The sequence below is a fragment of the Palaemon carinicauda genome, chromosome 35 (genome assembly GCF_036898095.1).
Source record: "Palaemon carinicauda isolate YSFRI2023 chromosome 35, ASM3689809v2, whole genome shotgun sequence".
NCBI classification, from domain to species: Eukaryota; Metazoa; Arthropoda; class Malacostraca; order Decapoda; family Palaemonidae; genus Palaemon; species Palaemon carinicauda.
The window spans coordinates 65,234,713-65,248,743 of record NC_090759.1 but is presented as its reverse complement, the minus strand read 5'-3'; the positions used below and the strand labels follow the sequence as shown (position 1 = coordinate 65,248,743).

At 43.5% G+C, this 14,031-nt stretch overlaps 1 protein-coding gene and 1 long non-coding RNA gene across 5 annotated transcripts in view; one reads left to right on the top strand and one right to left on the bottom strand.

The window, feature by feature from the left end:
* LOC137627815 (uncharacterized) overlaps positions 1-14,031 on the bottom strand; it is a 186,087-nt gene that overhangs the window by 122,401 nt on the left and 49,655 nt on the right. The gene's annotated exons all lie outside the window — the stretch shown is intronic.
* LOC137627813 (uncharacterized) overlaps positions 1-14,031 on the top strand; it is a 64,350-nt gene that overhangs the window by 32,148 nt on the left and 18,171 nt on the right. For 3 of the 4 annotated variants that reach the window (XM_068359182.1, XM_068359179.1, XM_068359180.1), the window contains 2 exons: positions 1,661-1,933; positions 2,155-2,285. In XM_068359182.1, the coding sequence (XP_068215283.1) occupies positions 1,661-1,933; positions 2,155-2,285 (404 nt within the window). The remainder of the gene's footprint in view (positions 1-1,660; positions 1,934-2,154; positions 2,286-14,031) is intronic. The other variant, XM_068359181.1, reaches the window with a different exon arrangement.

Genomic DNA, 14,031 nt, shown 5'->3' with positions numbered 1-14,031 from the left:
CTGCCCCTTGCTAACTAGCGGTATAGGTGAATAACCTTCGCTAAAAATCTAAGAGCTCGTCTTTTCAGCTTCACCGAAAGTAATACCTCTATAAATAGCTACAGGTTTGTATCGTCAGTAAAAATACAATTACTATCAAATATCATATTTATATCTATGTAAATTACTATAAAATCATGATTGCTTTTTGTAAATTGCATGAAAAAGCAATTTACTTAGCTATGTAAATTACAATAAAATCATGATTGCGTTTTGTAAATTGCATGAAAAAGCATTTTACTTAGCAATGTCTCCTCAAAGTGGTACACTTAGAAGAGATTACTAAGTTATGTTAACATATCTTTAGTATTTCCTACAGAAAATAATTACTCATATGATATACTGATAAGTGGCAGTAAGACTCAACGATGATAGTTTTTAACGTATACTGTACCTGGTAAACCGGTAGAAATTTTGTGGTAAACCAAGCTCGTATTTATAAAGCTCATGATGGTGAAACCTAATTAATGGAAAATCATGTTCACAACCACACAGATATCCAAACAACTGCATTTTTAATGACAAGCGGGAAAACATATTTCCTTGGTTATTGAAATAGGCATATTGCTCATGTAACTTGGATTTATTTTTTATTTTTTTCACACCAACTTGTGTCGTATTTACATTTCATTATTCAGATGCTAGACTTCTTTGTATTTTGTTAAAAGAAGTCATAATAAGTTTCTATCTAACGCTATAAGATTAGAAAGTTAATTTACAAATTACATTAGGCCAATGCTTGTTTTATGTTATCATTCAATGTTAATATTGAAGTCTCGTTAACACTTGTAGAACTGATGCAGATATTTCTACGGAGAAATTTCTTTTTCAATAAGATTCTATTGTATTAACAATGACCATTCACTGAGGAAATACATTCTGTGACTCTACATATCAGATAAAGAGGATGACAATAATTGGAATAAAAAATACTAACTGGCAACCCCACAAGAGTTTCTTACGAAGTACATCTGATGAATTTTGCAATTTGTTGCACCAGTTTTGGCGCCTACTGTACAAGAGTACTTCAAAAATTAAATATTCTGTCGGAAAGTTAAGGGTCATTAAATAAGGGCTGCTTTGACCTCCCTGGCATGTAAAACATATATAGAATAGTTTGTTATCAACTTTTTCTACTTAGGCATATTTATTATTGTGAAAATTTATTTACATGTTTTGATACATAAATCCATCAATCTATATCCTATTATCTCTTTTCTGGTAGCTGGCTTTATTATTCCAACATAGCAGTAAGAAGGGGATATTTCTAACCCCTATTTCTTTTCTTCCTAATTCTCTGTCTCCTCTGTTTAGCTTCTGAAAGTTTCTGACTTTTAAATGCTTTAGTCCAGAGGTTCACTATAATGATGTAATTCAACTCAATGGGAAGCAAATATCCTCCCACTGAAATAGCCTTTCAGACAGCCAAAGAATCCTAGATGTCTGAAAAAACCCAACATTTTGAGAACTAAATTACTGTAGTGGTTTTTTACCTATATGTATTTTTTCTTTTTGTGTTGCAACAAGATATCCTATTCATTTATGGTCTGCATAATTGCAACTGATGTAATAAATCCAACAAATAAACATAGGTACTTGTAATACCTTTCTTTCTTGGCAGCAGTGTTTCAGGTGAGGGATACGAATGTGGCGAGTGTGGGATGGTTTGTCGCACAAGAGGCGGGTTACGAAAACATTTGGCAACAGAACATCAGCCTGATGAGCCTGAGCCAGCAGAGACTATTCCCAAGCAGTATGCTTGTACAATGCCACTCTGTAACTTTACCACTATTAAAAGAGATACATATGATCTCCACATCGCCAGTCACATAGCTGACGGATGGACGCCCACAGGAAAGAAACGACACAACAAGAACCCGCTGCAGAGGCATAGGTACAGTATAAGATCTTGATATGGTTTAGTTCTAGAACTAGGTGATTATTTTAGTTATTGTTTAAAGCTAAGTAATTTTATTAGGTACATTTTTATGAGCATACTTCTCTATAATTTGTAACTTTAATGTTCTTACAATTAGGAAACTGTGCAGTAAATGAAATAATGAAAATTAAATTTTGAGCAAGGAATTCATAGTAAAAATCAAAAAAATATTCCAGATACAACAAAGAGGAACTCACATGCCCAATGTGCGAGTACTCCTGTACAGTGGAAAAGTCGTTCAGAAAACACCTGAAATCTCATGAATCTGGTCAACGAAATCTGTCAAAATTTTCATGCTGCATATGTGGTAAGTGATGATTTATTTAATACACTATTGCAGTTTTGTCTGATAAAGCAGCCAAAGCTGGAATTGGTGTACTGTAAATAGATTTAAGAGGCATACCTATTCCTGTCAGCATTATGCTTGACTCCTCCACTTATGATGGGGTTCTATTGAGAAAACTAAGCCAAGCCTAGATTCTCATTCATTAAACGAAGACCAGTAATGTGTAAATAGACTTTTTTGTACTCGCATACAAATCTTCTCTACTTTGAAATAGGGAATGTCTGCAGCAGAGTTGGAATGGCTGTTGAATATGTTAACGAAGTTGTCTTTGGCTGCAGCGAGTATGGATGTATGGTTGCAACTTGTTCAGAGGCTTTAATCTTTTTCTTTCATACGGAGTCAATGGTTTATTGCTAATTTGATGTGGATGTGAAACAAATTTTGTAAATGCAGGGAAAGGATGGACGCTGCAACTGTTTCATGGCTAGATCAGCTGTAGATCTACATACTCTGTATGGGGCATCTGGTTTTAATCATCCTTATGTGTCAAGTGCACATTGTGGTCTCCATTCAGTGGCATGCTTATTCTTTCTGATCACCACACACCGGCATGTTTTAGAAGGTCTCCTATAACTGTACGGACTGCTTACGACAAGTTTGACCAAACGAAGGCCAAGTCTTTAATGTTTATTCAGAAAGATCTGGTAGCTAAGACTACAGTATTTTGTCTCTGGTGTCCTAAATGCCAGTAGTTCCAGTTTTTGACCCCAGTACCAGTGATGATTTCCACAGTGCATGCCAAGACTGAGAAGGTATCTAAGAATGATTCCACCCATGTAGTAATGCCAAAGCAGGTGAAAGGTTGTACGTAAGCGTTGGTAAAACCTGTGTGTGTGTGTGTCTCTCGACCTGGCTCCCTCGTCATTATGCCTGTTACCCATACCCCTGTGCCTGTGGCCAGTAGTTCTTGCTGTTGCTGTGCCAGTAACTACAACCCCTGTGCCTGTTTTAGAAGTGCTAATGGTAATGCATACCCCTCACCCTGTGACAGTGACCTCCAGTGTTATAATTCCTGGCAAAGCAATCCCTGTGCCTTCTCCCATTCGGGAACCTCGTCATCAATGGTTGCTCAGACCTCTAATTCTCTGAGTGCAGAGCCTGACGGAGATAAGTTTACAAGAGGAAGAAGCAAGTTCACTCCTCCCAATCTAGCTATTGCTCCACCTCCTCCTCTTCCGATTCTGACACTTAATAAAAATATGCCGGCAAAGAATGTCTAGAAACGATAGTTGTAAGAAGTCCCGTATGACCTTGCAACTCTACCTCTCTTTCGAAAGAGGGATAGATGACTTACAGGTGTTCTCCAGTTCCCCAGCCCTGTGGAGGCCAGAAACATGGTCCTAACAGCCCAGGTTGTCCCCAGCTATGCTCACTTTGTCATTGTTATTACCGGCTAGGCTACAACCCTAGTTGGAACTGCAGGATGTTATAAACCCAAGGGCTCCAACAGGTAGAAATAGTCCAGTAAGGAAAGGAAATAAACACACTACAAGTGAATTAATAAACATTAAAAATATGTTATTTTCCTTAGTAAAATAAATTTTTGAATATACTTACCCGATGATCATGTAGCTGTCAACTCTGTTGCCCGACAGAAAAAACCTAAGGTCGGGATACGCCAGCGATCGCTATACAGGTGGGGGTGTACAACAACAGCGCCATCTGTCAAGTAGGTACTCGGGTACTTCTTGTCAACAAGAACCAATTTTCTCCTCGGTCCACTGGGTCTCTATGGGGAGGAAGGGAGGGTCCTTAAATTCATGATCACCGGGTAAGTATATTCAAAAATTTATTTTACTAAGGAAAATAACATTTTTCAATATTAATCTTACCCGATGATCATGTAGCTGATTCACACCCAGGGGGGTGGGTGGAGACCAGCATACATGTTAACATTAGAAGCTAAGTATCCCGTATTTCATTTTAGCAGTTATTCAAAATAACAAACATAAAATAAATAAGTACCTGGTAAGGAAGTCGACTTGAACCATTACTCTGCCTTTTTAAGTACGTCTTCCTTACTAAGCCTAGCGATCCTCTTAGGATGCTGAGCGACTCCTAGGTGCTGAAGTATGAAGGGCTGCAACCCATACTAAAGGACCTCATCACAACCTCTAATCTAGGCGCTTCTCAAGAAAGAATTTGACCACCCGCCAAATCAACCAGGATGCGGAAGGCTTCTTAGCCTTCCGTACAACCCAAAAACAACAATAAAAAGCATTTCAAGAGAAAGATTAAAAAAGGTTATGGGATTATGGGAATGTAGTGGTTGAGCCCTCACCTACTACTGCACTCGCTGCTATGAATGGTCCCAAGGTGTAGCAGTTCTCGTAAAGAGACTGGACATCTTTAAGGTAAAATGATGCGAACACTGACTTGCTTCTCCAATAGGTTGCATACATTACACTCTGCAGAGAACGGTTCTGTTTGAAGGCCACTGAAGTAGCGACAGCTCTAACTTCATGTGTCCTTACCTTCAGCAAAGCATGGTCTTCTTCCTTCAGATGAGAATGGGCCTCTCTAATCAAAAGCCTGATGTAATAAGAAACTGCGTTCTTAGACATCGGTAAAGCAGGTTTCTTAATAGAACACCATAAAGCTTCTGATTGTCCTCGTAATGGCTTTGTACGTCTTAAATAGTACTTAAGAGCTCTTACTGGGCATAGTACTCTCTCTTGTTCGTTACCAACCAAGTTGGACAGGCTTGGGATCTCGAACGACTTGGGCCAAGGACGAGAAGGAAGCTCGTTTTTAGCTAAAAAACCAAGCTGTAAGGAACATGTAGCCGTTTCAGATGTAAAACCTATGTTCCTGCTGAAGGCGTGAATCTCACTGACTCTTTTAGCTGTTGCTAAGCAAACGAGGAAAAGAGTCTTTAATGTGAGATCCTTAAAAGAGGCTGATTGAAGCGGTTCGAACCTTGCTGACATCAGGAACCTTAAAACCACGTCTAGGTTCCAGCCTGGTGTGGCTAACCGACGCTCCTTTAAGGTCTCAAAAGACCTAAGGAGGTCCTGTAGATCTTTGTTGGTGGGAAGATCTAAGCCTCTGTGGCGGAAGACTGCTGCCAACATGCTTCTGTAACCTTTGATCGTAGGAGCTCAAAGGGATCTTACATTCCTTAGATGTAAAAGGAAGTCAGCTATCTGCGTTACAGAGGTACTGGTTGAGGAAACTGAATTCGCCTTGCACCAGCTTCGGAAGACTTCCCATTTTGACTGGTAGACCTTGAGAGTGGATGTCCTCCTTGCTCTGGCAATCGCTCTGGCTGCCTCCTTCGAAAAGCCTCTAGCTCTTGAGAGTCTTTCGATAGTCTGAAGGCAGTCAGACGAAGAGCGTGGAGGCTTGGGTGTACCTTCTTTACGTGCGGCTGACGCAGAAGGTCCACTCTTAGAGGAAGAGTCCTGGGAACGTCCACTAGCCATTGCAGTACCTCGGTGAACCATTCTCTCGCGGGCCAGAGGGGAGCAACCAACGTCAACCGTGTCCCTTCGTGAGAGGCGAACTTCTGCAGTACCTTGTTGACAAACTTGAACGGAGGGAACGCATACAGGTCTAGATGGGACCAATCCAGAAGAAAGGCATCTACGTGAACTGCTGCTGGGTCCGGAATCGGTGAGCAATAATTCGGGAGCCTCTTGGTCATCGAGGTAGCGAACAGATCTATGGTGGGCTGACCCCACAGGGCCCATAGTCTGCTGCAAACATTCTTGTGAAGGGTCCACTCTGTGGGGATGACCTGACCCTTCCGGCTGAGGCGATCTGCCATGACATTCATGTCGCCTTGAATGAACCTCGTTACCAGCGAAATCTTTCGATCTCTTGACCAGGTGAGGAGGTCCCTTGCGATCTCGAACAACTTCCTCGAATGAGTCCCTCCTTGCTTGGAGATGTACGCCAAGGCTGTAGTGTTGTCGGAGTTCACCTCCACCACCTTGCCTAGAAGGAGGGACTTGAAGTTTCTCAAGGCCAGATGAACTGCCAATAGCTCCTTGCAGTTGATGTGAAGTGTTCTTTGCTCCGGATTCCACGTGCCCGAGCATTCCCGTCCGTCCAGTGTCGCACCCCAGCCCGTGTCCGATGCGTCCGAGAAGAGAAGGTGGTCGGGGGTCTGAACAGCCAATGGTAGACCTTCCTTGAGAAGAATGCTGTTCTTCCACCACGTCAGCGCAGACCTCATCTCTTCGGATATAGGAACTGAGACCGCTTCTAGCGTCATGTCCTTTCTCCAGTGAGCAGCTAGATGATACTGAAGGGGGCGGAGGTGGAGTCTCCCTAACGCGATGAACTGGGCCAGCGATGAAAGCGTCCCTGTTAGACTCATCCACTGCCTGACTGAACATCGGTTCCTTCTCAGCATGCTCTGGATGCATTCTTGGGCTTGACTGATTCTGGGGGCCGACGGAAAAGCCCGAAAAGCTCGACTCTGAATCTCCATACCTAGATAGACAATGGTTTGGGATGGGACGAGTTGGGACTTCTCTATATTGACCAGGAGACCCAATTCCTTGGTCAGATCCATAGTCCATCTGAGATTCTCCAGACAGCGACGACTTGACGGAGCTCTTAAAAGCCAGTCGTCCAAATAGAGGGAGGCTCTGATGTCTGCCAAGTGAAGGAATTTGGCAATATTCCTCATCAGTTTGGTAAACACAAGAGGTGCCGTGCTTAGGCCAAAGCACAGGGCTTGGAACTGGTAAACGACCTTTCCAAAGACGAACCTTAGGAAAGGTTGGGAGTCTGGATGGACGGGGACATGAAAGTACGCGTCTTTTAGGTCCAACGAGACCATCCAGTCTTCCTTCCTGACCGATGCTAGCACCGACTTCGTCGTCTCCATGGTGAACGTCTGCTTGGTGACAAAAGCATTGAGAGCACTGACGTCCAGCACCGGTCTCCACCCTCCTGTCTTCTTCGCTACCAGGAAGAGACGGTTGTAGAAGCCCGGGGATTGATAGTCCCGGACTATGACTACCGCTCCCTTTTGTAGCAAGAGAGACACCTCTTGCTGCAAAGCTAGCCTCTTGTCCTCCTCCTTGTAGTTGGGAGAGAGGTTGATGGGAGTAGTTGCTAGAGGGGGATTGCGCCAGAACGGAATCCTGTACCCCTCTCTTAGCAACTTCACAGACTGAGCGTCTGCACCTCTGCTCTCCCAAGCCTGCCAGTAGTTCTTGAGCCTGGCTCCCACTGCTGTCTGGAGAGGTAGGCAGTCAGATTCTGCCTTTTGAGGACTTGGAACCCTTCTTCTTTCCATGATGACTGTCGGCACGGGTACCTCCTCTGCTGGAGGTTCTGCCACGAAAGGGCGGGATGAACCTAGACGCTGGTGTGTCCATCCTAGGTCTAGGCACGGAAGGTAAAGCTGTGACTTTACGTGCGGAAGACGCCACCAGGTCATGGGTATCCTTCTGGATCAACGAGGCAGCAATCCCCTTGATCAGCTCTTCCGGAAAGAGACACTTGGAAAGCGGAGCAAACATCAACTCCGACTTCTGGCATGGTGTGATCCCCGCAGACAAGAAGGAGCAAAGGTGATCTCTCTTCTTAAGCACTCCAGACACGTACGAAGCCGCAAGCTCACCAGACCCATCCCGAATGGCTTTGTCCATGCTAGACATGATAAGCATGGCAGAGTCCTTATCCGAAGGGGAGGTCTTTCTGCTTAACGCTCCCAAACACCAGTCCAGGAAGTTGAAGATCTCAAAAGCACGAAAAACTCCCTTCAACAGATGGTCCATGTCAGAAAAGGACCAGCAAATCTTAGAGCGTCTCATAGCCAGCCTGCGGGGAGAGTCAACCAGACTTGAGAAGTCGCCCTGGGCAGAGGCAGGAACTCCCAAGCCGGGTTCCTCTCCCGTGGCATACCAGACGCTAGATTTGGAAGCAAGCTTGGTAGGCGGAAAGATGAAGGCAGTCTTCCCCAGTTGCTTCTTGGACTGCAACCACTCTCCCAGTACCCTTAAAGCTCTCTTGGATGAGCGCGCGAGTACGAGTTTCGTAAAGGCAGGAGCTGCTGACTGCACGCCTAAAGCGAACTCGGAGGGAGGTGAGCGCGGGGTTGCAGACACAAACTGTTCCGGATACAATTCCCTAAACAGGGCAAGGACTTTCCTAAAGTCTAAGGAGGGAGGCATAGACTTGGGTTCTTCTATGTCGGAGTGCGGATCGTCCAAATGCGCAGCTTCGTCGTCATCAGATACTCCATCATCCGAATGCTGAGGAGGAAGTGGCAAAGGTGGAGCAGAAAGCTGAACGGCTGAATCCGGCAGCACGGGTGCATGCGTAGCTGCACTGGATCCAACATCATGCCGCTGCTGGTCAGTCTGCGAGCTGGCAACAACAAAAGCGGAGTGCTGGTGCGTGGGAGGGACTGCCGTGGGTTGCGGAGACTGCCGCATTGCGTCAAAACACGGCAGCTTGACAGCACCTTCCCACTGCTGATGCGGTAGCTCACGCATGTCAACGGAGGGTGCCGCATGAACATGCGTCTGGCAGGGTCGACTGCGCATCGGTGGTGGAGCTCTCACAGATGGAGTGTGGGAGCAGGCAGCCGCAGTATCTGCTGAGCGCACAACCGTGGCAGGTTGTAGGTTAACAGGTGCAGTGTCAACCTTCTCAGCACGATACTCCTGCATGAAGGAAGCAAGCTGAGACTGCATAGTCTGCAGCATGGACCACTTAGGGTCTACCGTGGTTGGTGCGGCAACAGACGGAGTAATTGCCTGCTGCGGAACCACTCTACCTCTCTTGGGAGGTGTGCAGTCTTCGGAAGACTGCGGCGAGTCCGAACTGACCCAGTGGCTACACCTGGGCCGTTGGACTCGCTCGGAAGGGACCTTGCGCTTGAGAGGTCGTGAGACCTTGGTCCAACGTTTCTTCCTAGAAACTTCTTCCACAGACGAGGAATGAATGGGCTCACTCGTCTGTTTGTGGATGGGACGATCTCTGACAGATACGTCCGCAACCACTGAGGGTACATCCGTACGCTGATCAAGGCCTGTCGAACCCTTTGGTCCTTCGACATTGCTTCTCCCCTGGGCTTGGGAGCTTGCAAGAGGTCCCGGACTAGGAGGACGACTGGCACGAACAGATGCACCCTCATGCGCAACACTGACACTGACACTTTTCACCGCACTTGCACTCACTACACTTCCCACTGCACTTTTCGCTTTCAACTCTTTGACATCGGCCAAAAGTTGATTCCGGTCATTAGCTAATGACTCCATTCTGTCACCAAGAGCCTGAATGGCACGCATCATGTCCGCCATGGAGGGTTGAGCACTAGTAGCAGGGTCGGGAGTCACCACTACAGGGGAAGGAATAGGTTGAGGGGCATGGGGAGAGGAAAAATCAAACGAGCGAGAAGAACTCCTCCTGATCCTATCCTTCTCTAGCCTACATGCATTCTTTAGGAATTCATTAAAATCGAATTCCGAAAGCCCAGCGCATTCCTCACATCGATCTTCCAATTGACAGGATTTACCCCTACAATTGGAACAAACGGTGTGAGGATCTATAGAGGCCTTCGGAAGACGCCTAGAACAGTCCCTAGCGCTACACTGCCTGTACTTAGGGACTTGAGAATGGTCAGACATCTTGAATTCTTGAATTAGCCAAGGGGGGAATCCAAAATCTAGCAAAGTTCATCAACAATTAATCCAAATCTAATCAAAAAGCTTGATAAGCTAATGATAATAGTTCCTGAATAGCGAAAGCTAAAATCTAGAGCGAATACATCACCAAAAGCGTGAAAACAACTCCAGAAACAACAGCGTATCCAAGTAGGTCTTGCCGGTGGCACGACAGAGGAAAAATTGGTTCTTGTTGACAAGAAGTACCTGAGTACCTACTCGACAGATGGCGCTGTTGTTGTACACCCCCACCTGTATAGCGATCGCTGGCGTATCCCGACCTTAGGTTTTTTCTGTCGGGCAACAGAGTTGACAGCTACATGATCATCGGGTAAGATTAATATTGAAAAAAAATACTTTAAGGTCAGTAATAATATAAAAATAGAATCTTCATATATAAACTATATTTAAATAGACTTATGTCAGCTTGTTCAGCATAAAAAAATTTGCTGCAACTTTCAACTATTTGAAGTTTCACCAATACAACTACCTGATTAAGATCATTCTTGAAGTCGATCTAGTATTATAAAAAGGATGTTACAGTCCGTGAAAATCTGAATGCAAAGGCTGTTCCGAATTATGAAAAATATTATGTAACATGTATAACGAACTAACTGAACGACTGTGTCAGAGATTATTATCCAGATCAGGAATAAGAAATTTAATGGACCATAAGTTCCTGTTCAACAAATTAAGGCTGTATTCAGCAGCTGAAGACCAGACAAAACATTACTCAAAGTAAGGCAGAATAAAAGACTTGAAAACAGTTCGTCAGAATAGATTGATCAACGAAAGACTTTCTCAAACCAATTTTTTATGCAATTGAAAGAGACAGACCAAATGTGTTTCTCAAAAGTGAATTTGTTATCAAGAATCACACCTAAAATTTCAAGTCACAGAATTAAAGAAACATTAATGCCGAGATCCGAATTTTGATGACCCACTGTCCTCAACCTACTTGCAACCATATTTTGAGTTTTGTTTGGGTTCAACTTCATGCCCCATAATTTGCATCATGCACTATTTCAACTACCAATCAAGCTCCACTAAATACATTCCATATTTTAAAGTGCAGGTTTGTTTAGCTAGAAAAATTATTACTTTTTAAATAATTTCATAGAATTTTACCAGAAAACGTTTACTGTATATGGTAAGTTTACAATAATTATCAAAATAATGATTAAGTAAAAAATCCAATCCTTAGCTTACATATTAGTACATGTATCGGTACTTGCCAGTAAGTTTGTTTGTAGAATTCACACTGCTGGTATGTTTTGGATGCCTAAAACCTAACACTAATTATTTGAAGATGAGACAGCACAGAGTAGGATTATCAGTTATATATTCTTCCTCTACCATGATTAATTAAATCAAAGTTTCTTCACACTTCACTTCTCTTCTGAACTCACACACGTTGTTAAAGGCACTCATTTGAACACACTTGTGACAATTTCTTTAAAAAGATGCCCATGATCAATGGTTAGCCCTTTTCCTCTTTTCACTTCACATGGGATCCTGAACGTGCCTCATTTAGCAAAGCTGGATATCCAATTTTTCCAAAGAAATTTAATTCATGAGGAATGTATGCCATCGCCACAGTAATTCGCTTTGCCGTGAACTTTTTTTTCCGGCACATTGAAAAATTCATTACTTGGTCTTTCCGCCTTTTTATTCTATTTGCTTCATTTAACGAGTTCCTCCGATTTCAGTTCCTCACCCTCAGCATATAAAAGCTCTATAAAGTTTATGATGATGAAAATTATCAGGAAGCAAATACCTTCTTTCTTTCACTAATGCACAGTGTAGGGTTTTGAGATGTAAAAGGCTTTAATTATTGGCCATTAACTTGAAAAATCATTAATTTTGAGAACTTAAAAATAACATTTTATTTTATAGAAAATAATCCGTCATACTAGACTGTAGAATAATGAATTTGTCCATAAATTAAAACAGATTTAACAAACAGTTATGTTGTGGCATTTCAAAAAGAATGTCACGTTACAGTACTGAAATATTGTCGGTCTTTGAAATGGTAACACTCATTTAACTCGTGGGTATGTAATGAATAACCCACCGTAACAGTCTCAGAATGTGGATAATACAGAAAAAAAAAACTCAAAATCAAGCTTTTCTTTGCAACATATAATTATTGGAAATAAAAGTATATGAAATTTTGTAGTCTCCCCAATATATCCAGCCAACAAATTTTTAGAGGAATTGAAAAATGATAGTAGTAAATTGATTAAAAACACTTATACAGCCCTTTAACATTAAAAAGTAACTGGTTTGGTTAAAATTAATTTTGAATAATATGGCCACATGCATTTGCATTTTTTGGGCTCAAGCCATGGCGTCCTGATGGAAGGTTCCTTTTTGGTAGCTTCCTTGGGTATAAGACTACTAAGATATTCCCAGAGAATTTAACCACAGGTTATCACAGAATTCTAACTTCTGGAGCGAGTATCTCAAAGGTTTCCCTTTAAGACATCGTAATACAACAGGGGACGCACATGTCTGAACGCGCCACATAGCTATCTTCACCCCGAACAGAGTTAATGCTTCGGTGTGTAAGGACTGAGAATAGCTGGGAGCCGTTCCACAGCTAATCTCACTCGTGGCTACTACTGATACTCGAGACGTAAACAAACGGACGCCATTGCTCTGATGACGTCACGCCCGTCTTCATCCTTTGTTTAGTAGCTGCCCTACTTAGACGGATTTTCCCTGTGTTATCTTTATCGCTTTGCATCTTCGCTATGTCATTACCTTCAGCCTCGCCTTCTTCTGGAAAGTTGAGTACAAGGTTCCAGTATTGTTTAATTAAGCTCTTGCCGTAAAGTAAATATTACTTTTCGAAATAATTGATGTTTTGTGGCAGAGCTGTGCCTCTACCGGACCCGCCATTTTATGGCGTCGTTGTTGTTATGCATGTCTTATTTAGTTAGCCACAACAACGTTTCCGGCATTATACACTAATCGAATTCATTAGTTTATTCAGTCTTCATAGCTAGGAACTTTTATATCGTGTTTAGACGCTTTTATCGGTCATCGATTGACCTCATACCAGTCGGCTACTATAGCCCCCAGGCCAGGAGCCTACATACAAGTGTTCATGCATAATTTATTAGTGATCCTAGACTAAGTTATGAAGATAGTGGCATTATTATTTTACAATACTTTTGACAGTGATGCAAATGTTTTCGCCTTCAGGGACCATATAGGGGATAGGCTAGTCAGTGACTCTTTCTAGCCTAACCTAATATTAGGACCCCTATATGCTTCCTTCATCCCCTGCCTTGGCATTCCCTCTATTTAGCCTTGATCCCTTTTCTGAGTAAAGGGATTAATTGTCTAATAGAGTATATATCGCCTCTCTGTCCTCCCTAATGGAATGAACCCCCTTTAGGGCTGCGTCCGAGAGTGAGGTTAGGCTAGCCTACCTCTATGGCTAGGATAGTCTATGACTTTCCTGCGATAGCGATATGTCTTCTTCCTTTCCTAGTTCAGGACTTTTAGCCCTGTTCTAGGTTAGGTTAGGAAGGTTTCTCTGTTCCATGCTGAAACTGTACTCTTGCACCGTTTTAGCCGATCAGCCTGATCTTAGGTTAGGGAGTGTCCTCCCTTTCCTTAGTGGCCGCTCTGGTACAGAAACCCTTCCTGGGAAGACTTCTCTCTTCTCCCTCCCCACCTATCTCTTGTATAGCCTAGCCTATGCTTAGGTTAGTTTATACTCATCTGTCCCCTGTCCTACAACTCCTCCTTAGGGTGGAAGAGTAGGGCTACCCGAGCTTCCTTGTGCAGTCCACTCTGGTACATATACCTTCATAGTGTCCTATAAGGTTAGTTACTAGTATAGTTCTGCATATGGGAGTCTCCCCCCCCCCCCTCTCTTGGGTGTTCCCTAGCCCTCCCTTGGGCTACCTTGCTCCCGGTCCCTAGTGACCCCTGCTCTTGGATGTTAGAGCCTGCCTCTATCATGGGTACACCCCCTCAGGGAGGGGGAGGGATGTCTGGAACCCTGATGGTACTTCCTGCATCCCTTCCCCCCTCCCCCCTGTCTCTCTATCTATCCGGGT